The sequence below is a fragment of the Rhodamnia argentea genome, chromosome 3, assembly GCF_020921035.1.
Source record: "Rhodamnia argentea isolate NSW1041297 chromosome 3, ASM2092103v1, whole genome shotgun sequence".
NCBI classification, from domain to species: Eukaryota; Viridiplantae; Streptophyta; class Magnoliopsida; order Myrtales; family Myrtaceae; genus Rhodamnia; species Rhodamnia argentea.
Window position 1 is genome coordinate 5661288 of NC_063152.1, and position 27270 is coordinate 5688557.

Genomic DNA, 27270 nt, shown 5'->3' on the forward strand with positions numbered 1-27270 from the left:
AAGAATTTGTCCACATTAACGGCAGCCGTGCCATGTGAAACGATCGATGTGCACGTCGGCAATTTACAACCAAAATTGGCCAAATATACCCAATTGGTAAATGAAAAGATTAAGGACTCAATTGACTTAATTAAAAAGTTTGGGATTGAATTGAACAATTTTCCCCTAAAACGTTGATTGTTCATAATACTCTGAGAATGGCTCTGTATAACCGTAACCTCTTTGAACAACACAACTACATCAAATAACTAGCTAACTCAAACACAAATGAACATAAGTACAATTTCTTACTTAGCAAAAATTGATAGGTACAATGCCAATCCAAAAGCATGGTGTAATCTCAATTTTTTCTATAGGCTTAGATCTATTTTCCACGGCTGTAGGTGGTTGTGCTATTGTTCTGCTGCGTGACACATATTTTAATTGTATGATCTGTCAGTTGGAACCAAAAGGGATGACGGAATTTTGGAGGGTTCGGTCTCGAGAGAACTCAACAGCTAAATGAGTTAGTAATATTCAAAATGCCTTTGCAAGGGCTTTAAACAAAGAAAACACAAGCTTAACTATAAGCGTTTTGTACAAACTCACAATTCTCTATCTCTCTCACTCTTATGCTTAGGCTTATATGGCTTACTCTAAACAAAGGACCTCCTAATTTATTTATAAGAGAAATTCACCGCCTCGAAGTTTCCGACTGTAGTGTGAAAGAATTAACGGAAATCTTATCCAAAAAAGAAGTCCAAATCAAAGTTGAATTCTACTCTTTGCCGCCGCCGACATCATGTGAAAGGAGCACTTGCTGACCCCTTATCCAAGCCAAGACAAAGTTCACGGTTTGGACTTTGCTTCTCTTTTCTTGGACCCACGTGTGCCCCCTATTAATGACTGCCATATCAAGCACGAAAATGAGTCCAAGTACAAATTTTCTTCCAAAATTTATTTTATTATTTCTAACAGCCTCTCTTAAAAGTGATTTTGAAAGTGCATAGCACCAAGCATCATCTTCAATCTTTTTGAACGAATCCGTCTTCAATCTTTGTCAGGATATCTACAATCTGGTCTTCAAGCCTATAGAAATCAAGCTCAATCTCACAATCTTCAAGAAATTTCTTGAATATAGTAATAATTGATGTTGATGTGTTTGCTTCAGCCATAGAAAAAAGGATTCTTGGCTAATGCAATCACTGATTTGTTATCACACAGCAATTTGGTATGACCTTTCTGTTCATCCATCAATTCACAAAGCATCCTCTAAAGCCATATCCCTTGACATGCTACGGGAGCTATTGTTATATATTCTATTTCAACTGTGGAGAGTGCAATAACATTTTTTTTAGGACCAAGAGATTATTCTTGATCCGGGAAAGAATGCTTATCTAGAAGTACTCTTCCATGCTTCCGTATTGCCTACCCAATCATTGTTGGTAGATCCGACTAAATTGAAATTGTCTGTGTAGGAATATAAAATTCCATGATCACGAGTTCCACCGACATACCATAGAATTTTTTTTGCTATCTGCCAAAGTGATTGGTATGGTTTCTCCATGAATCAGCTAATAATTTCCACACCATAAGTGATATCTAGCCTAGTAGAGGTCAAATATCTTAAGCATTACGAGGCCCTATTTCGGAATATTGACGGAGGGTAAATGTGTCACGCGTGTACCATGTTGTGATTTTTTGTGATCGAAAAAATTAGTTTAGGATAATTTTGTCACAAATGTACAAATTGGGGTTTTTGATTATCGAAAAAATTAGTTTGAGGTTAATATAGGGTAAATTTATCACTAATGTACCCGTTTGAGATTTTTCATGGTACTATCCTTATGAGATTTCCGTGTAAACTTAGTCCACATCACTATACGAAGTCACATGTCATCCACATTAGTAAATTTAGCGGTGAAATTTGAAGGAAGCTAACAGAGGGTAGATTTGTTACGGATGTATTGGTTTTCGGTTTTCGGTGGTATTAACTCTTGAGGTTATTATAGTCTTATGCTAAGATTCTAGAAGAGCTGGAATTTCTAGATTTGCAAAATGAAAATATAGTTGGCACTTCCGTGCAATGAATTAGCGATTTGTTGATTTTGTATTTGTCACACAAACGCGCTTTGACATGGACCGTGTTCTGTGTTGGAAAATATCAACAACCTAAAGTTGAAGATCACGAAATGGTCTTCTTCCTTCATTGTCCTCATCTACTTCAAACTCTATCCACACTTAATTTTTTCCCCTCTCTCTAGGCATTACCACACTCCAACCATATGATCTCCACAGAGGACTATTCATGCTTCTCATCTTCGACGACGGTGATGAAGCAGCCAGCAACCCCGATGTCTGCACAGCCTCCTTCGACCCCTCCTTTTCTTCTTCGTCTTCCTTCTGTCCTTCTCTGTCTTCACATCCTAACGTTCGGCCTGTCTGATGCTCAACACTGCTACGACATTGGCAACTTCACGGCTGCCGGCAACTACGCTAAGAACCGTGAGCTTGTCCTCTCTTCTCTGGCTAACGACATGGCTTCGAACGGCGGGTTCTACTCCGGGAAGGTAGGGAAAGGCTCGGACGTTGTTTACGTGCTCGGTTTCTGCAGAGGTGATTCTTCGAACGACACTTGCTTCAAGTGCATAAGCTCTGCTGCTGAAGATTTGATGACCAAGTGTCCGAACCAGAAAGCTGCATTCTTCTGGGGGACAGGAGATCGTCCGTGCATCATCCGTTACTCTGATGGTCCGATGTATGGCGTGAAGCAGACATTTCCAAAGTTAATGGTATATAACACTGGCCACATCCAGATGGATCAGGATGAGTTCGATCGGATATGGAGGAACTTGACAGAGGATCTGGCAGTGAGGGCTTCGATGGGGACGTCAGAGCTCAAGTTCGCGGCAGGGAGGACGTCGTTGCCGAACTTCCAGACCATGTTCGCACTGTTGCAGTGCAGCCCCGATTTGTCCCCGATTGATTGCCACAGTTGCTTGTGGGAATGCATAAATGATTATCAAGGATGTTGCCACGGATATCAAGGTGGTGTTGTTTACAAGCCGAGCTGCATTTTCCGATGGGATTTGTACCCGTTTTTCGTGTCCAAGCCGGGAAATCCTCTGTCATCTCCGCCGCCACCAACTGCAGTCACCGATGGTTAGTTCAATTTTAAGGTTTCTGCTGATTTTAAATTCATGAATCACAACTCTTATTCAGAAGTTATCTGATACACAGTATCAATGGGGATTAGTAGAAAGAATCGCTTTAACCTGAAATGCTAATAATCATGAGTTTAAATTGTAAATTGGATAAAATGTACTGCTTGATGTTGGCAGCTAATATCTCGATGTCATTGGGTAGCTTGGAAGAAGGGGAAAGAATTCTTACACTTGAGCTCGCACGCAATGCTGGCCTCCAAGGATTCAATTCAGGAAGAAGAATAGCTCTTGGTCAATCCGTCAAAGTCAGAAATAGTTTCCACACTTTTTTTTTTCCTCCCAGCGATAATGATGTAATATTCGTAAATATTCTTTTCAAAAGTATAGATTTATGAGCTGATAAGATACATATTGAACATCCTAAGATCATCCTCCTATGGATTTATAGGCAGAAGGACATCAGAAGTACTAAGCTCACTTTGGTACCAACATTTTTTAACGATTATTTGAGTACTAACTCTCGAGAGCTTTGTCGGAAATGTTCCATTGCATTTTTTTGTATCCATGACCAATGCTCTGTTTGTGATCCAAAGATTCGAGATCGACAAGCAAATCGACATAGCCCGCTGTAGTGCCAAAGTTCTGAAACTCGTCCGCATAAAGCTAGATGCATGCCATGCTTCTACAAGACAACTTTAGCCTCTGTGAGTTTGACCTAGCGTTTGTGGAATAGTAGCCCGTGCTGTTCAAGCCACCACCATGGAATGCTAGATTTAGGCTATATTTGTTTTAGGGAAGATGAATGATTTGGAAAATTATGAATCACTTATATGATTTATTAAAAATAAATGAATGAAAAATATTCTTATTGTTCACCAAAATATTTAGACATAAATTATTATTGAAAAAAATTTCATTTTCAAGTAATTTTTTTCCACGAAACAAACCAAGCTTAACATTTGCATCGGCATAATTTCTAGAATATGAAACGCGCTTTGACATGGACCATGCCCTGTTGGAAAAAATCTACAACCTAAAGTTGAAGATTCATGTAATGGTTTTCTTCCTTTATTGCCCTCATCTACTTCAATCTTTATCAACTACCTTTTTTCCTCCACGCATCACTGAACTCCAAATATGACCTCCACAGCGGGCGACTCATACTTTTCATCTTCGACAATGGAGGTCAAGCAGCCAGCAAGCGCCATGTCTGCACAGCCTCCTTCAATCCCTCTTTCTCTGCTTCGTCTTGCTTCCGTCCTTATCTGTCTTCACATCCTAACGCTTGACCTCTCGGACGCCGAACACTGCTACGACAATGGCAACTTCATGGCCGCCGGCAACTACGCCGAGAACCGTGAACTTGTCCTCTCTTCTCTGGCTAGCAACGTGGCTTCAAGCGGCGGGTTCTACTCCGGGAAGGTAGGGAACGGCTCAGACATTGTTTACGTGCTTGCTTTCTGCAGAGGCGACTCTTCGAACGACACTTGCTTCAAGTGCATAAGCTCTGCTGCTGAAGATTTGATGATCAAGTGTACGACCCAGAAAGCTGCGTTCTCCTGGGGGACAGGAGATCCTCCGTGCAGCATCCGTTACTCTAATGATCCGATTTACGGCGTGAAGCAGACATCTCCGGTGGAAATGCTTTATAACACCGGCCACATCCAGATGGACCAGGATGAGTTCGATCCGATATGGAGGAGCTTCACAGAGGAGCTGGCAGTGAGGGCTTCGATGGGGACGTCAGAGCTCAAGTTCGTGACAGGGAGGACGTCGTTGCCGAACTTCCAGACCATGTTCGCACTGTTGCAGTGCAGCCCCGATTTGTCTAGTCTTGATTGCCAGAGTTGCTTGTGGGAATGCATAGATGGTTATCAACAGTGTTGCCACGGATATCAGGGTGGCGTTGTTCAGAAGCCGAGCTGCATTTTCCGATGGGATTTGTACCCGTTTTTCGTGTCCAAACCAGGAAATCCTCTATCATCTCCGCCACCACCAACTGCAGTCGCCAAGGCCGACCGTCCTGCTCCTCCACCTGCAAATGCCCAAGTCCCCAGTGGTTGGTTCAATTTTAAGGTTTCTGCTGATTTTAAATTCATGAATCACAACCCTCATTCAGAAGTTTGCGCCTTCTATGTGGGATAAAGTCTTATCCGATACACATGAAATTGCCTCTCCATGTATCAATGGGGATTGATCGAGCTGAATGTTTGGACACCGGTTCTACATTAAGACTTATTTCAATGTGAAATGCTAGTAATCATGAGTTTCAATTTCAAATTGGATTAAATGCATTGCTCGATGTTGGTAGGTAATATCTTGAAGTCATTACGCATTGCAGTTGTTGGCGCAGGCTTGGCTGTTCTCATCGTGATGGTTATTGTCTCCGCTCATTGCTTTATCAAAAGAAGAAGAAGTAATCCATGGATGGTCTTATCTGGTTTGTGGATTTATCGGTTGTTTTATGCTCGGCATTTTAGTTGTTATTGAATGACTGCTTATCAAGCTTAGCATAAAGATTAAACAATGTGGAGGGAGTACCGCCTAATATGATCACCGCTAATGTTCTCACTCTGGAACTGAGCACCCCTAATGCTTATTGCTTTGGCATCTTTACATATTTTGTAGACTTTTTATTTTGCATTATTCCACTAAACAAACGGAATTTCTGTCTTCCAATCAATGTAAAGTTCATTAAAGGAGAAGACAGCGTATGAAATTTAGCAATGGTGTGACGTTTATTCGACATTACAGATCTTGGGTAAAATAATTCCTTGATATTCACTTTCTAAGAGATGGTGGATAATCTAAAACCAACCCTACATTTTGGTGTAATGATCAAGAAAGCCCAAATGGCATGTTAAGAACAAGAAAATTACAACTTTTTTTCTGTTCGGATTCTCGATATCTCATGTTGATTGCTCTCCATTTTCTTCAGCAGAAGAGGAGGTTGAAATTACTGAATGCTCACCGCTCAAAATAAACGAGATCAGGGCTGCCACAAATTCCTTTTCCGAAGACAGTAAGATTGGAGAAGGCAGATTCGGAAAAGTGTATCAGGTAGCTGGAAATTTACTTTGATGTTCATTTGGGAATTACATCGCTACATGGAGATAAACATCGTTTCTTGCAAATGAAAATTTGACTGCAGGGCTCTCTTGAAAATGGTCTCTCTGATGGTCAGACTTCAGCACGAAAATCCGATTGATCTGCACGGGTATTGCTTGGAAGAATGGGAAAGAATTCTTATACTTAAGCTCGGAAGGATTCATTGCATGAAGAAGGGGAAAGAATTCTCGATACTCACCAGGCTTATTTGCTCTTGGTCAATCCGTCAAAGTCAGAAATAGTCTTCCTCTTTTTTTTTTTTTGGGTTTTTTTTTGTTTTCTCCCAGCAATAATGATGTAATAGTCGTACAAATTCTTTTCAATATTATAAGCTGACAAGCTACATATCAACCATCCAAAGATCATCCTCTGATGGAAATTCATAGGTCAAAGGTACTTTTTTACTACCCTGTTAGATCTAAAATATCGTTAATATCACGAAAAATTCTAAACTGATACACTTATGACAAATTTAAACTTTTTTTTACTGCCAAAAATTCAAAACTGGTACACGATGACAAATTTACTCTATGTTAGTTTTTGTTAAATCGTACAAGCAAATTGCTGAGTTGGATGACATGTGACAGTTGATGGATGCCCCAGTTTAGGATTTTTACCCTTTTTTGTCACATATGTACTAGTTTGTGTGTCTTCGTGGTATCAACCCAGTTCAAAGAAAATTAACGGTAAATTTGTCTAAGATCTACTAGTTTAGGATTTTTGGTAGTTAAATAATTAATTTGGCATAAATTTAGGGAAATTTTCAAAAAAAGGGCCCCCAAGTACCTTGAATTTATCAAATAAGGGCCTAAAGTGGACCTTGTTTCAAATAAGGGCTTGAAGTGCCATTTTTGTTTCAAAAAAGGGCCCCACCAAGGATGTTTTCGTCTTTTTACATTTTCTGACTTTTTTCTTCTTTTCCCTTTTTTTTTTTCTCTTCCTCCCCGTTGGTTACCATCATCATCGTCGTCTTCTTCTTTTCTTCTTTTCTTGAACCTTCAGACTTCTCCGAACTATCACTCCATTCTAACCCTCGCTCCTCTTTACAAAAACGACCATGGTCAGCCCGCTCCCTCGCCTAAAGTCGTCGAATTACAGCAAGCACGCCTCCGACCCAGCGGCTCGCTCCCATTTCCACTCTCCCGTAAGCGCCCATGGTGGAGAGTGGGTTACAAAGCCTGTGCACGTCACGCGCCCCAAATTGCCCGAGCTCATAGGAGATGGTGTACGAGGAGATCTCACGGCTCTTGCAGTCCTATTACAACGAACCGGCCACGGCTTGGGTGCGGCCCCGGCAATGCTCATCGTATACGACGTGAAGATGGCCTTCGGGAGCGCGACCCTACTTGTCACTGTCACCTCCTTTGGGACCCCACGGATGGGCAACCGGAGCTTCCGGTGCTGCCTTGAGGAGCAAGGATCAAGGTCTTGTGCATCGTCAACTCGGATGACGTGATAACCAAAGTGCCCGGGTTCGTCATCGACCGGGCCGACAGCAGCGACGGCGTCCTAAGTGACCGAGACAACCGAGTGCTGGGTTTGCCAAGCTGGATTCGGGGGCGCGTGGTGGACACACAGTGGGAGTATGCTAAGGTGGGGAGGGAGCCGAGGCTCAGCAACAGCGGGGACTTGCTATACCTCGGCGAGATACGCGTATGAACAACAGGAAAAAATAGCTTAACTAGGAAGTCAACTCTGCTTCTGACCAACTGTAAGTGCCTTTACAATGGCTTCACTCATTCCATCAGCACATGGGAACAACTACCCGGCACCGAGTAGCCCGTGGTACCGAACCCACGAAAGCTTTTACGCTATGTGCCTTTGAAGCGAGACATGAACTAGCTAGACGACCTCAAGACTGTCGCGACCTAGAAAAATAAACAAGTTAATTTTCGGGCTAATGGATTATCAGGTTAATTAATTAACTAACCTAACTCGGACTCTCCCAAGTCCATACCAAATCGCAACTTAAGGTTCAAATAATTAACATGCAATGTGATTTGAATTTGGAGTCGCCACTAATCATTTTCGGTAGGTTGATTAGAAACCTAAATAAAATAGCGGGAGAAAACTATCTTATTTCCGCGAACCGGAGATTTTGAATTCGGGGATTTGGTTACGCTAGATTACTCTAACGCCCTTTCGGTACCATTTTCATGAAAAATATTTGATTTGGCAATTTTGATGGATTTTACTTGAAATTCAAAGATGCAATTTTTTTGGTTTTTTCTTCTTTTTTATGGGGATGTAAAACATTGAACTTTGTACGATATACACCATGGGTGATTTAGAAAGAAAGAAAACGCAGCCAATCACGAGTATTTATAAAAATAAATTAACATGTAATAATGCTAAAATTTGGAACACGTGGCATGTCTAAAATAAACAAACAAATGTTCAAACCAAACGATTACATTTTTGTAGATCGAGATGGAAAGGATTACCTTTTATTACACAAAATCTTACTCACATACACGTTATAGTTCCCTTCAAGATCTCTGAGCTGGAAGAACGCTGGCTGTCGTCGAAAATGGCAAGCAATGGCGTTGTTGGGTGGCGAGAGGCGAAATATGTGTCGGGACTCGTCGAAGATGATGCTCGACTAAAACTCTTTTCTTCACTCTCGAATTTTCTCTTCTGATTTTTCTCAAGAACTCTCTTTTTCCTCTCTAAAAATTCCTCTCAAAAAACTCTCTCAAAACTCTCTCAATTCTCTTCCACCAAGAGCTCTCTATCACAAAAATTCTCCTCTACTCTCTCTCTCAATTCTCTTCCACTTCCCCCTTCTAAAACTCTTCTCAAGAGCTCTCTCTTTTATAGGCAAAGTTCTTCATCCTTCATTCTTCACCTTCATTTCTTCACCTTCCATCTTCATCTTCTCTTCTTCATCTTCATTTCTTCACCTTCCATTTTCATCTTCCCTTCTTCATCTTCATTTCTTCACCTTCCATTTTCATCTTCCCTTCATTATCTTCCCTTCATCATCTTCCCTTCTTCAACTTCCTTTCATTATCTTCTCTTGGTATTTGCAATACAGTCCCCGAAGTTCCAAGTATTTGCAATACGGTCCCTGAAATTTTAAGTATTTGCAATACAGTCCTTGAAGTTTCAAATCTTCTCGGTGTATTTTTCCATCCCGTGCCTAGTCTAGACGCATGCTAAATTAAGTGTTCTGCTTGCCCGATTATATGCCAATGCAATGTACACTAAAAATAAATATGTGAGATGATTTTTTATAATTTTTATGCAAAAAATAGATTAATCAAAATTTAGGCGTCAATGGCTGCCCCTCTTTGAGTGGAGGCTCCTAGAGGTTCCGCTCAAAGACAAAATTGAATCCTAAATTTTGACAAGGCAAATTATGGATGAACTTTTTGGCGGGAGTTTTAATCCCATTTTTTATGTAATGAAGTGATGCATGATATGCAAGACTGTAAATAACATGTGCTAAAACTTCTCCTCCTCTTTTTTTTGTTAAAGAAACCTGCACATGGATCGCATACAAGAATACCTGTTTTACCAAATTTCTCGTAAGCTAATGGTTCACTTAATTTCCAAGCTTCTTTTTGCGGATGCAAGGATTTTAAGGTATTTGGCCTATCTGTTATCAGAGACTTCTCCCTAATGCAAGACAGCGCAAGATATGTGTGTCGTTTGAGATCACAAGAGCTACGTCGTTGTGAGTCGAAAGAAGTGAAATCAAGTTCACAAGAGCTACGTCGTTGTGAGTTGATTAAATGTTGAAATCGCCAGTGCATATGTCTTCACGATTCGACAAAAGAGAAACAAAATCATAAGAGCTACGTCATTATGATTTGGTTTGGATCAAAACCATGGGTGCTTATGTCTTCATGATTTGATAAAGGAGCCGAAAATCATAAGAGCTATGTCATTATGAGCCGACTAAACGTCAAGATCACCAGTGCATACGTCTTCGTGATTCGAGACCGAAATCATAAGAGCTACGTCGTTATGATTTGATAAGATGTCAAGATCGCCAATGCATATGTCTTCACGACTGACGGTAAGAGGCATACGCCCGAATTGAACAATGTTTGATAGGAGCACCATTGAATGGAATCGATAGGTACAAAAGGGGCATATTGCTCGAATTGAATCATAACAACTATCATCGAAGAGTTGTTAATTTGAAAAGGGGTTCGTAAAACTTACCCGGGTTCTCCAAACGATTAATCAAGGAACGAAACAGATTGCCGTATCGCACCGGTAGGCATTTGCCAGCAAAACTTGCTCATTCAATAATCCTTGGATGAATTTCGAGACCTTGGGAGGGAACTCGAACATCGGGAATGTATTACGTATCATAGAATGTCGAGGTAACACACACAAACATATTCAACAATGAGTATAATGCAATCACTCATACTATGGTTCATGCATAACCATTCTGTCAAGTTTGCATTACCAATTTTGTCCAGGGAGGTTCTCACATGACGAATACCTCGAATGTGAGCTGAATGGGGGACTTCGATCCGAAAGGGCTTTCTCTCACTCTCGAGAAAAGCTATTTATCCTGTCTCTCGAGGATTCAAGAGAAATCACTCAATCTTTCCATCATCGCATTCGATAAGGATCCAAGTAATCTCGCAATTGATACGACCGAGCCGATCCGGGAGGTCTTGATTAGGACCGTAATGAGGGCTAGGTCAAAGGTTTACAAAGGGGACTCTCGTTGAGTCAAAGCTGCTGAAATGAATTTCTTCATCATCTGCTCCGGATTTACAAGTCAAGAACCCCGCAAAAATGAGAGAGAAATAATCTTGCTCGAACCTCTTCGAGTGATGCTTAAAATCATTTAACTCTACGTTAACTCAAGTGCCCTAATCGAAGAGACTTTGGATGGTTATAACGTAGGCTAGGATTGGGGACCGAGGAACGAAAAGGCTCGTTTTGGCTCATAAATTAAATGAGAAGGGGCTTGACGTTGGTGATCGTCGCCGACTAGTCACCGATCATGGTCTTCCGGAAATGTCTTCGGAAAGAATTCCATCATTGAATGAGGGATGGTAATTTTCTATTAAAAATTGCACTTTACAAACCGATTTCTTGGGGAGTCTTCTTCACAACAAGTGTCTGTCAAGGATTTGCAAGAGACACAATGCAAACATGTACATGGAATTTACAACTTAACATGCAAAAATGTACATTCAAAATTCAGAAGTACTTTACAAATGAATGTGCATTGGCCTTACTTTTGGTAGGCACTTTGCTTTTCCTATGCTCGAAATTTTCATATGAGATCGGCCTTTGCTTTTCTTACTCCCGACTCTCATTTTTCTTTTTTCTTCTTTTTTTCGAGAAGAGATTTCTTTTCCTTTTTCTTTGAGAGCTCTTCGATATCTCTTTATTTTGCTTTTTTTTTTTTTTTTCGAGAGCGGGCCCTTCTCCTTTAAGTTGAGTTTGCCTCTCCTTTTTTTTTTTTTTTTTTACAATCCAATGATTTTTAACCAGGAATTACAACAAACATAAACATTTACAAAGAAAAATTATGTAAACATAGAAAATCTAGCATACAAGAAATGAGTCCATTCGGGAATTCTCCGTTGACCCGACCATCTCCAATTCTAATCCTTGTGAAAATGCTATCTTCGTCTTTGGAATGAGCAAATGATCACCAACAGGGGTTTAAGAAATGAATTTGCAGGCTCAAGTGGGCTATGCAAAGAATGAAGTGTATAGGATAGAGAAGTGAATGCTCTTCATCATCCTAAGGCACTTGAATTAAAATTCGAGTATAAATGCAAAGAAACACCCGAAGATTAATGTTAGTCCGAGCAAGAAAATTTCTAACCATTTACCTCGTGTTGCTGCTGGAATTAACCCGTCCGGACCCCGATGTGGGGTGGTTCTTAACAGGGGTAAAGAAATGAAACCACCGCTCAAAAAGGGTAATCAATGGATCACCTGTAGTGTTTGGGATAGAGAACTGAATGCCTCTGTCATTTTGGCTATCGTACCTTTTGCGAGAAAACATTTTACCTTGTGAAATGCGGAACTTAGCCACCGTTCAACTCTCCCGAAAAAATGGGACGTGTTTGGGAAATGATTGCCTTTCATCATCATCCCGCTCGCCCCATTCCATACATTCGATGTATCTTATGTAGTTCATGTTCCTTATTCAGAGTTGGTAAATTAAACATGAGGAACAGTCATGCGCAAACTATGCAATGTATGAGTGTTTTTGAGCATCTAAAATGCAGCAACTTTTTATCTTGGTGGACAGAATTCGCAAGCACATAAGAAACTTCTTAGGGGCGTGGATTGGGAGTTGCCCCCGCTCATGCAAATGAGTTGCAAAACTTCATTATCTGGTTCGAGACATGAGATTGTCAAAGGCTCCAGGAATTTCTTATTTCATTAATTTTTTCAGGGAGAATGGATACTTCCATATCTGGAAAGGCAGTGACCCCCGTAAAAATCAAAAGGGAAAGCGTCAATATACGTTCTCATGTTCTAAACGAGTTGAAACGATACCGCTTTACCCTTGTACGAATTTCTTGTGAACTTTGAATTGAAAAGATCAACTCTTCTGGATCGGATTGTATGTCCGGGATGTTATCTCTCCGGTTTTGTAACCATCCGGGCTGAGCTTCAATCGGCATTGAATCGCGAAGCAAAAAGGTTTTTATTAATCTTTGTACATTGATGTCAAATCCCGGGATCGAACCTGGGACGCCTCGGACCACTGTCATTCCCCCAACCACTAGGCTGTGGTGATGTTGGCGTCCACGGTTGGTTCGCTTTTTGCTATATTGTTCTCAAAACAGTTGGCAATCTCCTGTCGAGAATGAAATAAGCATAATTTAGAGTTTGGAATGACCGAGAGCCAATTGGGACGATACGGAGTTACCCATCTTTGAGCCCGCTTGGTCTTTTACTCGTATTCTCCTAAGTAAGGCTATTCGGAATCTCTCTTTACGGATGTTCAGGGGCGTCGTCCACAAATTGATTTGCTACTGGCCTAGCTTAGTAAGGAACTTACACATTTGACAAGAGAAGAGAAAATTCGCCCTTTAACTCTAGGCAAATTCTAGACAGCTAGAAAGTAAAAAAAATATCCCACGCAGGGGAACTATACATGGAATTAAAGGAGTATTCATGCAAGATTGGTTCCACCTCTCTTGCTGGCCATTCCAATGATCGATCGATTTTGTCTTGGATCATACACCAACGATCGTTGTTCAAGGATCCATAATCACTTGCTTCGGATCACAACTCGGGAGGTCCTTCGCCTCCGAACCGGGCGATCAATGTGGTGAGCTCATCATCAAAGTAATCTTCTGATTGATACTCGAATTGGGTAGTGTTACTTGCTAACACTAGCGACGGGTTTCCCACTTTGTTTTCACCGTGAGCAGCCTGACCCCTTGAGCTTGAGCTTCCGCCGTTGCTCGGAAACTTGTAGGGATGATCAACTGGTCCGCTGCTAGAACCACCAGCGGAAGGTTGGTATGACATGTATTCTTGATTGGGAAGTGGCCGAGTACCTTTTGCTCGGTAGATTTTCCCGGTATTGATCTTCCAATCAACTTTGGTCCTGTCGTGTTGGTCCCAACCTCGCATCGTGCTTCCTCGCCTTATCTCTAACCCTTTGAAGGTGATTCGTGACACTTTGCATGGTGAGTCCGTCTATATTCATTATTCTCGTGTACAGCCATTGGTCGTCTTGAATTGATTCCTAGCTGTCGAACCGCCTCAATGAATATAGAATGAAGCTTGGCGGACCAAAGGGGCCTTTTCTTTTGGACAAAATCGTCGTCATCGCCTTGGTCGTAGTTTTTTTGTTCGAGTAATTGCTTCCTTACAGCATGCTGCCAAATGTTTTGGAGCATTCGAACGCAGATCGGCTTCGTAGGACGTCTCGAGCACCATGCAATGTGGCCCTCGTTATGAATCGCGATCATTACTTGCCGATACTACGATGACCCGTATGTCTAACTCGGAATCAATGATCTTTAAGAGAGCCGAAACCGTCCATATTAATCCCTACCACGGCTGTGACGACGATGTCAAACTCTTCTTTGTACCGCCTCAGCACTTCTAAGGCATCCGTTGCCTTCGCATAAGCAAAAACCCCGTACATGCAACTTCTCAAAGATAGCAACGAGGATTGAGAGGGAAACGGGGTTGCCATCAATGGCCATGACTCAGCAGATCCTCAAGATAGGAAGGTTCCCATACTTCCGCTTGGAATGAACGTGTTTTTCTTTTAAAACCTTCCATATGTAGAACGAAAATGGATGTTTCGACTAGAGAATGAGCTTTAGATGTTCGTGGACTTGCAAAAACAAATTGCCCGAAAATCACAAAAGCGATGATGGCCTTTCGTGACGGATTCGAAGGTCGCTAGGTGTATGGAGACTTCAAGTTCTTTATAAACTTCCTCTCTCTTTTTTTTATTAGTCTTGCAGACGGGTTTTCGCTTTCTTTACGAAAGAGGACAGCTTTTTCTCTCCTTTTCGGTCTTAGTGCCTTGGATCCGTTTCGTAATAACTCTCATCTCTCACTCCATCTATCATCTTCTTCCTTTTTCGATATGGAGGAGCCCTCAAATCTTTTCACTTTCTCTACAAACGAGGCAAGTTACTTCCCTCCTCAAATCTTTTCGCTCCCTCCTACGAGCGAGGCGCTTATTTCCCTCTTCAAATCTTTCCGCTTTCTCCTACGAACGAGGCGAGTTATTTCCCTCCTCAAATCTTTTTGCATCTACCTATGTGAAGGCTTTTAATGCTTTTTCTTTCGGCGTTCAGTCAAATCTGACAAAGAATTCACGCATTTAAGCATGACGATATTTGCGGATAGTACTGTTCTTTGCCCCTTGATTAACTCTAGGCGTAAAAGGAAGAATGTCTCACATGGGGACTTTGTAACAAACAGTACATTCATTCACGCATGTCGCTACTTCTCTTGAGAATTCGGAAGGGCTAGCTAGTAATGCTCAAAAGAGTGATATTTTGAAAGCCCATAATAAAAACTCAAGCTTCATGTAGGCTACGGATTCGGAGTTTCATCGTATTGAATTGGCCGATCGTGACATCGTGGAAACTCCAATTGTAGTGATGCATGTCACTTCCCTCGAAGGGCATCGGTTCGCCTCGCTCCGCAAGGCCGACATTCCGGGATGTATCCCCAACGAAATCCGATTGTGCGAGAACTTGCTCGGGAGGATGAATCGATAAATGAGCATTTTCAATGCTCGGATGTGGCTCATCAAGGAACATGCCACCAAAGGTGATGGGGTTGCTGCAGACATGGCAAATAGCGATGTTAAGAGCATCCCTATACCTCTTGATCTCTCGCTCGAAGCTCTTCATTTTCTTCCTTTAGAGACGCAAGTTCATGACTTTCACTTCGAACCTTCACTCGGGCCCGCTTGTTTTGAAACCAAAACCTGACCTTCAAGGGCTCCATTCCTAGCTTCCGGCTCAACTCATTTTTTCGTTTCCCGTTCACGTAAGGGCACTCCTTAAAGGCAGCTTCGAGCTCTTTGATTTGATGTTTTCTTTTCCGGGGGTTGACTACGGCTGCTGCCGCTGCTATTGTTGTTGCTGTTATCGAGATCTTGAACTTCACCGCCAAGGGAGTTGGGTTTTACGGCTTCAAGGCTGGATCCGCCTCGAAATTCAGCAGTTCATTCTCGGGGATGTCTAGGTTGGTTGCCTCCAAGTAAGTGCTGGTAGCCTCCAAACATGTTGGATTGAAATACTTCTTACTCGCCTTTTGTTCACTCTACTCTCCGCCGTATGCTTACTCTCTCCAAATTCTTCCGAGTAAACATGCATGTTCCGTGAGCCTCCCTTTTAACGTGGATGAAAACCACTAAGCCAAGTGCTTCTCCCAAGATTTCGTGTTTCCCGCTCTGTCTTCTTCATTTCCTTCTAACATGGTGGGACCCTCAAATCTTTTCTCGCAGTATGCTTGTCCCTCTTTTAATATGGCGGAACCTTTAAGTCGTTTCGCAACTTTTTCGAATTCGTGAGCCTCGAGATGGTAGATCCGTGATTCACGGACGAAACGTCCTGTAGTTTCACCCGGATAATTAACTCGGCCCCCACAATAATTATTGCTATGACTTTTCCCTGCCATTTAAATTAGGATTTAACGCCGAGACGATTATCGCTTTCATATCTTCATCTCCAACCTTCTAAGCACTCTTTCGCATCCATTCTTTTTCGGTTGCTTCAACAACAATGGCCTCCCTCCCCGCACACGTCTTCTCGGCTGAGGTTTTGGCCAAATGGGAGAAACTTTATAATCTCCTAGGCCAGGGCTACTCTTATATAGCCAACCATCCGGAGGTCGAAACCGAAATTCGTCTTATGTTTAGGGATATGGACATTACTTCTATTCAAGGTACCAAGTTAGAAGAGGAATATAGGATCTTCCCTACCCTCTTCACTAACTTCCCTGGAGGCTTACAATCACGCTCATCAAGATGTTACTTTGGCCTATCTTGTGAGGGCACGCTATCGGGATCGGACGGATAACTTGGTGTTGGCCGGTCTTGTAGCCGACAATTATAAGAAGGCCCTTGACTACGGTAATGATCAAGTCTCCTTGCTGGTTCGTGAGAGGAGAAACTTGGTGGAACGTTTGGCCATGTCTCGGACCATCTTTGAGCGTGATCCGCTCAATATTGTTTTGAAATTCCAATGCACATGGCTGGAAGAAAGGATGGACGATCCGACCCGGATATAGCCCGCGGGAGAATGCCGATCCATGACTTGGAATCATTGTCGAGTATCACGAGGACAAGGTAGCCGAGCTTAAAGAGAAATGTGAGCTCCTCCTCTTTAAGCTGGCGGATCTTGATTCTCGAAGCGATCGGTGTAGGCGGAGCATCAATTGTATGGAGGACCGCTTAAGCTCCTTTGTGATGCTCATTAGGGCTCGGTTTGGCTTTACGTTCCCACCCCAATGATCTATTTGTAAGGCTTTCGATGGATGAAACGAATGCAAGTTTTTACCGATTTCATCTTGGTCATCATATTTTTTCGCAAGATAACCCCTTTTTCTCTCGTGAATATGTAAATCTCACGCTACCGATGGCCGATTCAATTGGGCCGCAGAGACCCCCCATTCGAAACGATCTCTCAAAGAAAAATTGGTAGCGATGAAACAAACGAATGCCCAAATGTGAACAACTTGAGAATCCGTATAAATATTATAACTCGATTATGAAAACATCAGAGTAAATCAAGTATAATATTTCTTTACAGAGTCGAATTCACCGGGTTGGTAAATACACGACCATCCATCTCGGCCGGAATCAAAGCACCACCAGGGAGCACCTTCTTTACTATATATGGACCACCATAGTTTGGAGCAAACTTCCCTTCCGGGAGTGGGACTATTGGCAACAATTTTCGCAAGACCAGGTCATTGATCCGAAAATATCGAGGCCGAACTTTTTTGTTGAATGATTTAGCAACCCTCTGCCGATAACACTCGGCCATGACATACAGCCTTAAGTCTCTTTTCGTCGATTAGATTCAATTGGGCCGTCCTCCGCTGGATCCATTCGGCTTCAGTCAACTTAGCTTGAGACAATATACGTAACGAAGGAATTTCCACTTCAATTGGTAGAACAGCCTCCATTCCATATACTAGAGAATACGGGGTTGCTCCCGTAGATGTCCGGATCGAGGTCCGATATGCCATAAGCGCAAATGGCAACCTCTCATGCCAATCGCGATAATTTTCAGCCGTCTTTGCTAAGATTTTCTTAATATTCTTATTGGCGGCTTCTACCGCTCCATTCATCTGAGGACGATATGGGGAAGAGTTCGGATGCTTGATCTTGAATTCCTTGAACAATTCGTCCATTAGCTTGTTGTTCAAGTTTGAGCCATTGTCGGTGATTATAGCTTCGGGTGAACCGTATCGAGCAATGATATCCCGGCGGATAAAATTCACGATATTTCGTCTTGTGACCTCTAAATAAGATGCGGCTTCGATCCATTTAGAGAAATAGTCAATTGCTACCAAGATGAATCGATGCCCATTGGATGCTTTAGGATTGATAGGGCCGATAACATCAATGCCCCACATAGAAAACGGCCATGGTTCAGATAATCGATGCAACTCGTTCGGAGGGACATTAATCTTGTCACCATGAATCTGACATTTGTGACAACTCCGGACATGCTGAACCGGGTTGAAAGTCCCATCATACTTCTCGAAGCCGGGCATCTTGAACTTCTCCGGCACCGTGACCTTTGAAAAGACAGACAGGTCAATCTGGGGTATGTTGTGAGTCCCCTCAACCTCTCGGATCCTCTGTTCCATTTGGGCCAACAGTTTGACCGTATCAACATTCAACCCGGGGGCCACGGGGTTGGCTTGAGGGATTGGGACTACGGGCGGCGGGCTCGAGTTCACGCCTGTGATGATCACATCCTCTACCGGCATTGTCGGATAGGGAGTAGCTTCCAGGGCTTTACCGAAGTTGTCCGTAGGAGGAACTAGAGCGAGAAGCGGCGGGATGGCGGCGGATGATTGAAGTTTGGCGGTGAAGGCGGCCATAATTTCTTCCATCTTTCGGGACATCATCCCTTCAAAGCGCTCGATCAAGGAGCCAAGTTTCTCGTCTAGGGCAAAGACCGACGATAGCGTTGATGTCGGCCATCCTCTTTGCGATCGATCGAGTAATGTGTAGAGGATCCGTGATAAATTACCTGTACGCCGATAACAAACCCAAAATGAGTACAGGGAGCAAGAATAGCGAGCCGGCCCATGACATCCCTCTAGACTCAAACGAACAAAGTGATTATGACCAAAGGACTGAAACATGTAATTTTCAGTTTGTCCGCTTTTACGAAAAAATTCGTATTAATTCGCACGTTGATCAAAACATGTCCAAATTTTACGAGCTTATAGTTGAGAAGGTGATGAACAACTTTTATGTTGGCCAATCAGACTAGAAATGCACGGATCAAATCAGTTTAATGTGTCTTTCCAAAAAAATCACGTTCAGAAAACTGTTATAACCGCATGTTGTTGAAAAAACGAAGGGCCATCTTAAATTATGAATTTAATTCTGAAATTTTGCAAGATATTAGTTGAAACATAGGTCTACAACTTTCGTGTTTGGCACTTACTCAAAGCTCGATCGTAGAATTTAGTAAAAATCGCACAACAGGAATAAGCCAAATCAGAATTGAGGACAACCGATGAAATTGTAAAAGCTACGGAAGCAAAGTGCGAAATTGGAAATAAGACAATGAAACTTCTAAACAATCAATCTAAATCATGGACTGGCCCAAAATAAAAATGAGATAACATGGTACAAGAGACAAGAAATTACCTCTCATACGAAGAAAATGTCAATCACAAAGACATGCGCATGAATCGTGAGTTTAAATCTTATTCTATCTATCCAAAAGGCTTTTGCAAAGTGAAATGATGAACGAAACGACATGTCGCAGCCTCACGCACAGCTTATCATGACTAGTCGCAACCTCGCGTACAATAGTCATGACTAGTCGAGTCCAATCACTTCGGCTTGGTTCGGTCGACAAGGGCAATTCTCATGCATCGTAGCCTCACGTGTATGAGAACGACCCTTGAGCCATTTTTTGAAAAAAATTTCGGGATCCGGATGGGATAACCTTTAGCGAAACCTTACCACCAAGGTTAAAGAACCATCTAAATACCATCTTAAAACTATTAGTGTGACCCAGGTCCGGTCACGGGTTATGTAAAGTGTAGTGCAAATACGATAAATCATGCACAACAATTAAAGGCAAACACCGCTTCAATGATTCAAAAGTTAAATCACAATTCCAATTCACCAAGCCTGCAAAACAAAGGGTTAGCCGATCACTTCTCCCCTTATAACTCCCAATCTGCAAAAACATTTAACACCTAAGAATGAGAATTCAATCAAAGTTTACCAAATCAAGTGATTTCTTTTTCATGAAATTATCCGGCCTAAGTCCTCTTTGGGTCCCAAATGAGTCGCTAAGTCTGTCGCGACCTAGAAAAATAAACAAGTTAATTTTCGGGCTAATGGATTATCAGGTTAATTAATTAACTAACCTAACTCGGACTCTCCCAAGTCCATACCAAATCGCAACTTAAGGTTCAAATAATTAACATGCAATGTGATTTGAATTTGGAGTCGCCACTAATCATTTTCGGTAGGTTGATTAGAAACCTAAATAAAATAGCGGGAGAAAACTATCTTATTTCCGCGAACCGGAGATTTTGAATTCGGGGGATTTGGTTACGCTAGATTACTCTAACGCCCTTTCGGTACCATTTTCATGAAAAATATTTGATTTGGCAATTTTGATGGATTTTACTTGAAATTCAAAGATGCAATTTTTTTGGTTTTTTCTTCTTTTTATGGGGATGTAAAACATTGAACTTTGTACGATATACACCATGGGTGATTTAGAAAGAAAGAAAACGCAGCCAATCACGAGTATTTATAAAAATAAATTAACATGTAATAATGCTAAAATTTGGAACACGTGGCATGTCTAAAATAAACAAACAAATGTTCAAACCAAACGATTACATTTTTGTAGATCGAGATGGAAAGGATTACCTTTTATTACACAAAATCTTACTCACATACACGTTATAGTTCCCTTCAAGATCTCGGAGCTGGAAGAACGCGGCTGTCGTCGAAAATGGCAAGCAATGGCGTTGTTGGGTGGCGAGAGGCGAAATATGTGTCGGGACTCGTCGAAGATGATGCTCGACTAAAACTCTTTTCTTCACTCTCGAATTTTCTCTTCTGATTTTTCTCAAGAACTCTCTTTTTCCTCTCTAAAAATTCCTCTCAAAAAACTCTCTCAAAACTCTCTCAATTCTCTTCCACCAAGAGCTCTCTATCACAAAAATTCTCCTCTACTCTCTCTCTCAATTCTCTTCCACTTCCCCTTCTAAAACTCTTCTCAAGAGCTCTCTCTTTTATAGGCAAAGTTCTTCATCCTTCATTCTTCACCTTCATTTCTTCACCTTCCATCTTCATCTTCTCTTCTTCATCTTCATTTCTTCACCTTCCATTTTCATCTTCCCTTCTTCATCTTCATTTCTTCACCTTCCATTTTCATCTTCCCTTCATTATCTTCCCTTCATCATCTTCCCTTCTTCAACTTCCTTTCATTATCTTCTCTTGGTATTTGCAATACAGTCCCCGAAGTTCCAAGTATTTGCAATACAGTCCTCGAAATTTTAAGTATTTGCAATACAGTCCTTGAAGTTTCAAATCTTCTCGGTGTATTTTTCCATCCCGTGCCTAGTCTAGACGCATGCTAAATTAAGTGTTCTGCTTGCCCGATTATATGCCAATGCAATGTACACTAAAAATAAATATGTGAGATGATTTTTTATAATTTTTATGCAAAAAATAGATTAATCAAAATTTAGGCGTCAACAAAGACCTACCCGCACTTGGTGGATGGCTTCGAGTGATCTCGAATTGCCCATTTAGAGCCACCGCGAAGAGGGTGATCATTGCCGGCTACTTAGTCGGGGCACGACCGTAATTCGACGGCTTCCGGCAAAGGGGCGGACCGGCATTGGTCATTTTTAGAGGAGCGAGGGGGTAGAGACAGAGTTTAGGAAAGTTTGAAGGTTCAAGAAAAGAAGAAGATGAAGAAAAGAAGAAGACAACGATGATGGCTGGCAACCAACGGGGAGGAAGAGAAAAAAAAAAAGGAAAAAGAGAAGGAAAAAATAAAAAAAATATGAAAAGACGAAAAACACCCTTGGTTAGGCCATTTTTTGAAACAAAAAAATCACTTCGTGCCCTTATTTCAGGCCCTTATTTGAAACAACATCCACTTCATGTCCTCATTTGAAAAATTCAACGCACTTGAGACCCTTTTTTGAAACTTTCCCATAAATTTATGACATGTGTATCGGGAAAATTAATTAAAAAGTCCTAAACCTATTGCACTTTTGCAAGTTCAGTCCTAAGCCTTTTAATTTTGCTAATTCAGTCTTTTACAATTGTGCCAATTCAATCATAAATTTATTTTTATGTCAATCAATTCTAAACCTCTTGTATTCGTACCAATTTAGTTCATTACGCCAACTTTAGCTAGCTAGCGGACCCGTCAACTCCAACGGGGTAATTTTTAATAATATTTTAATATCTTTAAATATTTTTCAATTTTTTTATTTTTATATATTTTTCTTATTTATTGTTTTTCTTCTTTGTTACGACGTCTTCGCGAGCTTCCGCCTACACCCGCGCCCGCTTGGATCACTACCAACCTGCATCCTTGGCCGTCGTGGCCACCGCGGGTGCTAAATGACTGTCACCATGCAAGGTTGTTGGACGATGGCGAGGTTCGGCCGTCGCCAGACTTAGCTGAGCTCACCCAGCAATGGCGACAAGATACCATGGTTGGGAGAGGCCAACCTCGCCGAGCGATCGTGGTGTCGGCTCGCCTAGCGACAACGGTGCTAATGGCGAGCAAGACCTTGGTGGAGGAAGAAAATCCAAAGGAAGAAAATGAATAGAGAAAAAGGTCCGAAGGACGAAGATGAACAAGGAAAAAAATGAACGAGGAAGAAGATCCGAGAAAGAAAATGAACTAGAAAAAGAAAGAATATGAAATTTTTTTAAAAAAAATAGAAAAGCTCAAAATTATTAAAATATTATTAAAAATTGTCCCGTTAGTGCCGATCGACGTCCACACCAGGGCCACAATGTAAAGTTGGTTGGAGAAACCGAATTAACACAAATGCAAGAGGTTTAGAACTGAGTTGACACAAATGCAAAAATTTTAGAACCGAATTTGTAAATTTAAAAGGTTTAGTATTGAATTGACAAAAGTGACTTTTTCGATAATTTTTCCCATGTATACCGGTTTAAGAATTTTCGTGGCGTTAACCGATGAAAATATAATATAAAAGGCTTTGTTAGCATAACAGTCATGTTGTGAGACACAAATTCTTAAAAGGGCATACCTTTCATCAATTTTAATTAATTGTTACTTGTTTTTTGTGGCACTAAACGGACCGTTAGTTTGACGGTCACCCAAAAATTCTCTTATACAAACCGCAAAAAGAACCGTTAAGAGTCCGTGTTGGAAACGCACTTTTGACCTACGGTTCAAGTCTTTATTTTATTGCCGACCAAAAAAAAAAAAAAGTCTTTATTTTATTGGTCTACGGTTTAGTTTGGCCACGCAAAAGCACCTTTGACGTGGGCCATAAGAATCCGTGTTGGAAAAACTCAACTTTGAATATTAGCACTGGGATGTGATTTCGTGTTTGTCACCCGAACGCGCTTTGACATGAACGATGTTTCGTGGTTCTCTATCAACCACTACTTTTTTTTTCCCCCTTCTTCTCTCTCTCTCTCCATGCGATACCAAACTCCAACCACACTTTCATCTTCGACAACGGAGGTCAAGCAGCCAGCAAGCACCATGTCTGCACAGCCTCCTTCAATCCCTCTTTCTCTACTTCGTCTTGCTTCCGTCCTTATCTGTCTTCACATCCTAACGCTGGACCTCTCGGACGCCGAACACTGCTACGACAATGGCAACTTCACGGCCGCCGGCAACTACGCCGAGAACCGTGAACTTGTCCTCTCTTCTCTGGCTAGCAACGTGGCTTCAAACGGCGGGTTCTACTCCGGGAAGGTAGGGAACGGCTCGGACGTTGTTTACATGCTTGCTTTCTGCAGAGGCGACTTTTCGAACGACACTTGCTTTAAGTGCATAAGCTCCGCTGCTGAAGATTTGATGATCAAGTGTCCGACCCAGAAAGCTGCGTTCTCCTGGGGAACAGTAGATCCTCCTTGCATCATCCGTTACTCTAATGATCCGATTTACGGCGTGAAGCAGACATCTCCGGCGCAAATGCTTTATAACACCGGCCACATCCAGATGGACCAGGATGAGTTCGATCCGATATGGAGGAACTTGACAAAGGAGCTGGCAGTGAGGGCTTCGATGGGGACGTCAGAGCTCAAGTTCGCCGCAGGGAGGACGTTGTTGCCGAACTTCCAGACGATGTACGCACTGTTGCAGTGCAGCCCCGATTTGTCTAGTCTTGATTGCCAGAGCTGCTTGTGGGAATGCATAGATGGTTATCAACAGTGTTGCCACGGATATCAAGGTGGCCTTGTTGAGAAGCCGAGCTGCATTTTCCGATGGGATTTGTACCCGTTTTTTGTGTCCAAGCCGGGAAATCCTGTGTCATCTCCGCCACCACCAACTGCAGTCGCCGAGGACGACCATACTGCTCCACTAGAAAATGCCCAAGTCACCTATGGTTGGTTCAATTTTAAGGTTACTGCTGATTTTAAATTCATGAATCCTAACTCTCATTCAGAGTCCGCGCCTGCTATTTGGGATAAAGTCTTCTCTAATACACATGATATTGCCTGTCCATGTATCAATGGGAACGTTAACAGGTAAAACGGTGAATTCATTATGGATTGTAGATGCAGTCGAAGGTTCGGGAGTTCTCTTCGTGATGGCTATTGTCTTCATGCCTTGCTTTATTAGAAGGAGAAGAACTAGTCCATGGAAGGTCTTATCTGGTTAGTGGATCTATCGGCAGTTTTGTGTTCTTCATTTTTGTTGTTATTCATTGACTTCTTATCAAGCTTACCGTAAGGATTATATTCCCCTTCTTACAGAAGGTGCAGAATCTAAAACCAATCCTACATTTGTCAAGAACAAGAAAGTTTTAACTGGATCGGATTCTAGAGATCTCATGTTTATTGTTCTGCATTTTCTTCAGCAAAAGAGGAAGTCGCAACCACTGAAAACTTACAGTTCAAAATGAGCGAGATCAGGGCTGCCACAAATTCCTTTTCAGAAGGCAATAAGCTTGGAGAAGGGGGATTTGGAAAAGTGTATAAGGTAGCTGGCAAATTTTTTCGATGTTTATTTGGGAATTACATACACTACATGGAGATAAACATTGTTTCTTGCAATTGAAAATTTGACTGTAGGGCAAGCTTGAAAATGGAAAATATATTGCTGTGAAGAGGCTTGAGAGGTGTTCCAATCAAGGTCAGCAACATTTCAAGGATGAGGTCGCTCAGTTGGTCAGACTTCGGCACAAAAATCTGATTAAGCTCCATGGGTATTGTTTGGAAGAAGGGGAAAGAATTCTTATACTCGAGTTCACACCCAATGGTAGCCTCGAAAGATTCACTTCTGGTACGAACTTATACGTTCAACTTTGTTGCTTCAACTTCACCGATACTTCTGGCATATGTATAGTATCGCTTGGGAAAGTTTTTGCATCAAACCATTTGGCAGTACATTGCTTTACACGCAAAACAATTAAGAACCTAAATGATCTCTATTTTGCAGATTCAATCAAACGTGTTTTGTTAAGTTGGGAGAGGCGTTTCAGTATAATAAGAGGAATCGCTCGAGGACTTCTTTACCTGCACGAGGATTCGTGCCTTAATATTATACACTCTGATCTAAAGCCTAGCAACGTTCTGCTGGATGATAACATGAATCCTAGGATATCCGATTTTGGCATGACAAGGCTATTTGATTTGGACCAAAGTAGAGAAAAAACTTCACATTCCGCAGGAACTTTGTAAGTCTGGAATAAAAAATTTCCGATCGTCCGTGGTCTGTCCCAACCTTTCCAGGAAAGCGAACGCAAAAAACATACGCCAATTTCAATTACCTGATCGATGATTCTTGGATCTATTTGTTTTATGTGTTGCAGTGGCTATATGGCTCCTGAATATGTAAGGCATCGAGAGATCTCTGTGAAGACTGATGTGTATAGCTTCGGCGTAGTGGTATTGGAGATCGTCAGTGGCAAGAAGTATTCGGAGCACCTACTGAGCGACGTGAGTTTTAAAGTTGTGGAGTTTTTGTCCAACAATTTAGCGAGTGAAAATCTATACTACTTCCCCTTGCGCATGTGAAATTACAGAACCCATTTACTTGCTTTCGCGACTGTGCACTGCAGGCATGGAAAAATTGGAGAAAGGGAGCAACTTTTCGCCTTATAGATCCGATGTTAAACAGCAGCAGTTCGAGAAGTGAAATGTCAAGATGCATTCAGATTGCATTGTTATGTGTCCAAGAGAACGTAGGGAGCCGGCCTACCATGGCTGAGGTGGTTTTAATGCTCGGCAGCCAGAGCACGACCCTCCCAATGCCGACACAGCCTGCATATTCGACCAATGCCAGTGTCGGAGAAATGTCAACTTCATCGGTCAGTGGCTTGTCAACGCCATCAACAAACGAAGCTCAGGACGGATCCACATCGTACATGATATCATTATTGATTGATTGAAGCTGAATTCGGAAGTAAGACGATGTGAGCTGCTGTTCAGATGAGTTTATGCTTTTGAAAGGTCTAAACTCAAGGTGAGTTGCATTAGGAATCTATGGAACATCCTGCAGGGGACACGACCCCGGTAATAATTAAATTCAAAATTTTGATATGCCTGTGGACCTGTTTCGGGTTCACAGATGTTTCTTCATCATCTGAAATTATGTACAATTCAAGAGATCAAAATACGGTTGATCCATTCAATTGGAAAGTTGTTCCCTGTCCATATCAAAGTCTTTCATGTTGAATTATTGCTATAGAGAGTTAGCAGTCGTCCTCTTACCAAATCGTATTCTCCCATTCCCGCTGGCATTACTTACCAGGCTTCTTTGCTCTCGGTCAATCCGCCAAAGTCAGAAATATTCTTGACAAAAGAATAGATTTTTAAGCTGAGAGGAAACATGTAACACCCTGAAAATTGGGTGACCGTAATAGTAAAATCTAGTCTATGGAACGACTAGAAAATTTTAATTTGATGCCCAAGATCGGATATTAAAAAAATTAGAAATCGGAAATTGGAAATTTCTAGGATCGTTACTCGAATTGGAATAAATTCTGATTAAATGAGTAATCGTGTCCTAAAATTAGAAAATTTCACATTAAGCCTCGTTCGAGCCAAATTGACTCGAGTTCGGATTAAATATCCCTCCGTCGGGTAGACACGGCCGGTTCGGTGGAACCGCCGGTTCCGGTTCGAGAACCGGCC

At 41.8% G+C, this 27270-nt stretch overlaps 3 protein-coding genes across 3 annotated transcripts; all 3 read left to right on the forward strand.

The window, feature by feature from the left end:
* Positions 1–2247: 2247 nt before the first annotated feature.
* LOC125314512 (putative cysteine-rich receptor-like protein kinase 30) lies at positions 2248–3146 on the forward strand. The gene has a single exon (XM_048276966.1). It carries the CDS (start codon positions 2265–2267, stop codon positions 3144–3146), a length of 882 nt encoding a protein of 293 aa, XP_048132923.1. The 5' UTR covers positions 2248–2264.
* A 1176-nt stretch (positions 3147–4322) lies between these two features.
* Positions 4323–5288, forward strand: LOC115732736 (cysteine-rich receptor-like protein kinase 14). Its single transcript, XM_048276264.1, has one exon. It carries the CDS (start codon positions 4323–4325, stop codon positions 5286–5288), a length of 966 nt encoding a protein of 321 aa, XP_048132221.1.
* Positions 5289–23602: 18314 nt separating this feature from the next.
* On the forward strand, positions 23603–26718 carry LOC115731887 (cysteine-rich receptor-like protein kinase 34). Its single transcript, XM_048276265.1, has 7 exons — positions 23603–24518; positions 24661–24789; positions 24993–25114; positions 25207–25417; positions 25574–25811; positions 25947–26073; positions 26196–26718. The coding sequence occupies exons 1-7, from the start codon at positions 23603–23605 to the stop codon at positions 26523–26525; spliced, it is 2073 nt and encodes a 690-aa protein (XP_048132222.1). The 3' UTR covers positions 26526–26718.
* The last annotated feature ends 552 nt before the right edge of the window (positions 26719–27270 follow it).

Coding starts and splice junctions, on each gene's coding strand:
- LOC115731887 (XM_048276265.1), top strand. CDS start 23,603: ATGCGATACCAAACTCCAACCACACTTTCATCTTCGACAACGGAGGTC. Junction 25,115..25,206: donor GATTTGGAAAAGTGTATAAG/GTAGCTGGCAAA, acceptor ATTTGACTGTAG/GGCAAGCTTGAAAATGGAAA. Junction 25,812..25,946: donor TCACATTCCGCAGGAACTTT/GTAAGTCTGGAA, acceptor TATGTGTTGCAG/TGGCTATATGGCTCCTGAAT.
- LOC115732736 (XM_048276264.1), top strand. CDS start 4,323: ATGGAGGTCAAGCAGCCAGCAAGCGCCATGTCTGCACAGCCTCCTTCA.
- LOC125314512 (XM_048276966.1), top strand. CDS start 2,265: ATGATCTCCACAGAGGACTATTCATGCTTCTCATCTTCGACGACGGTG.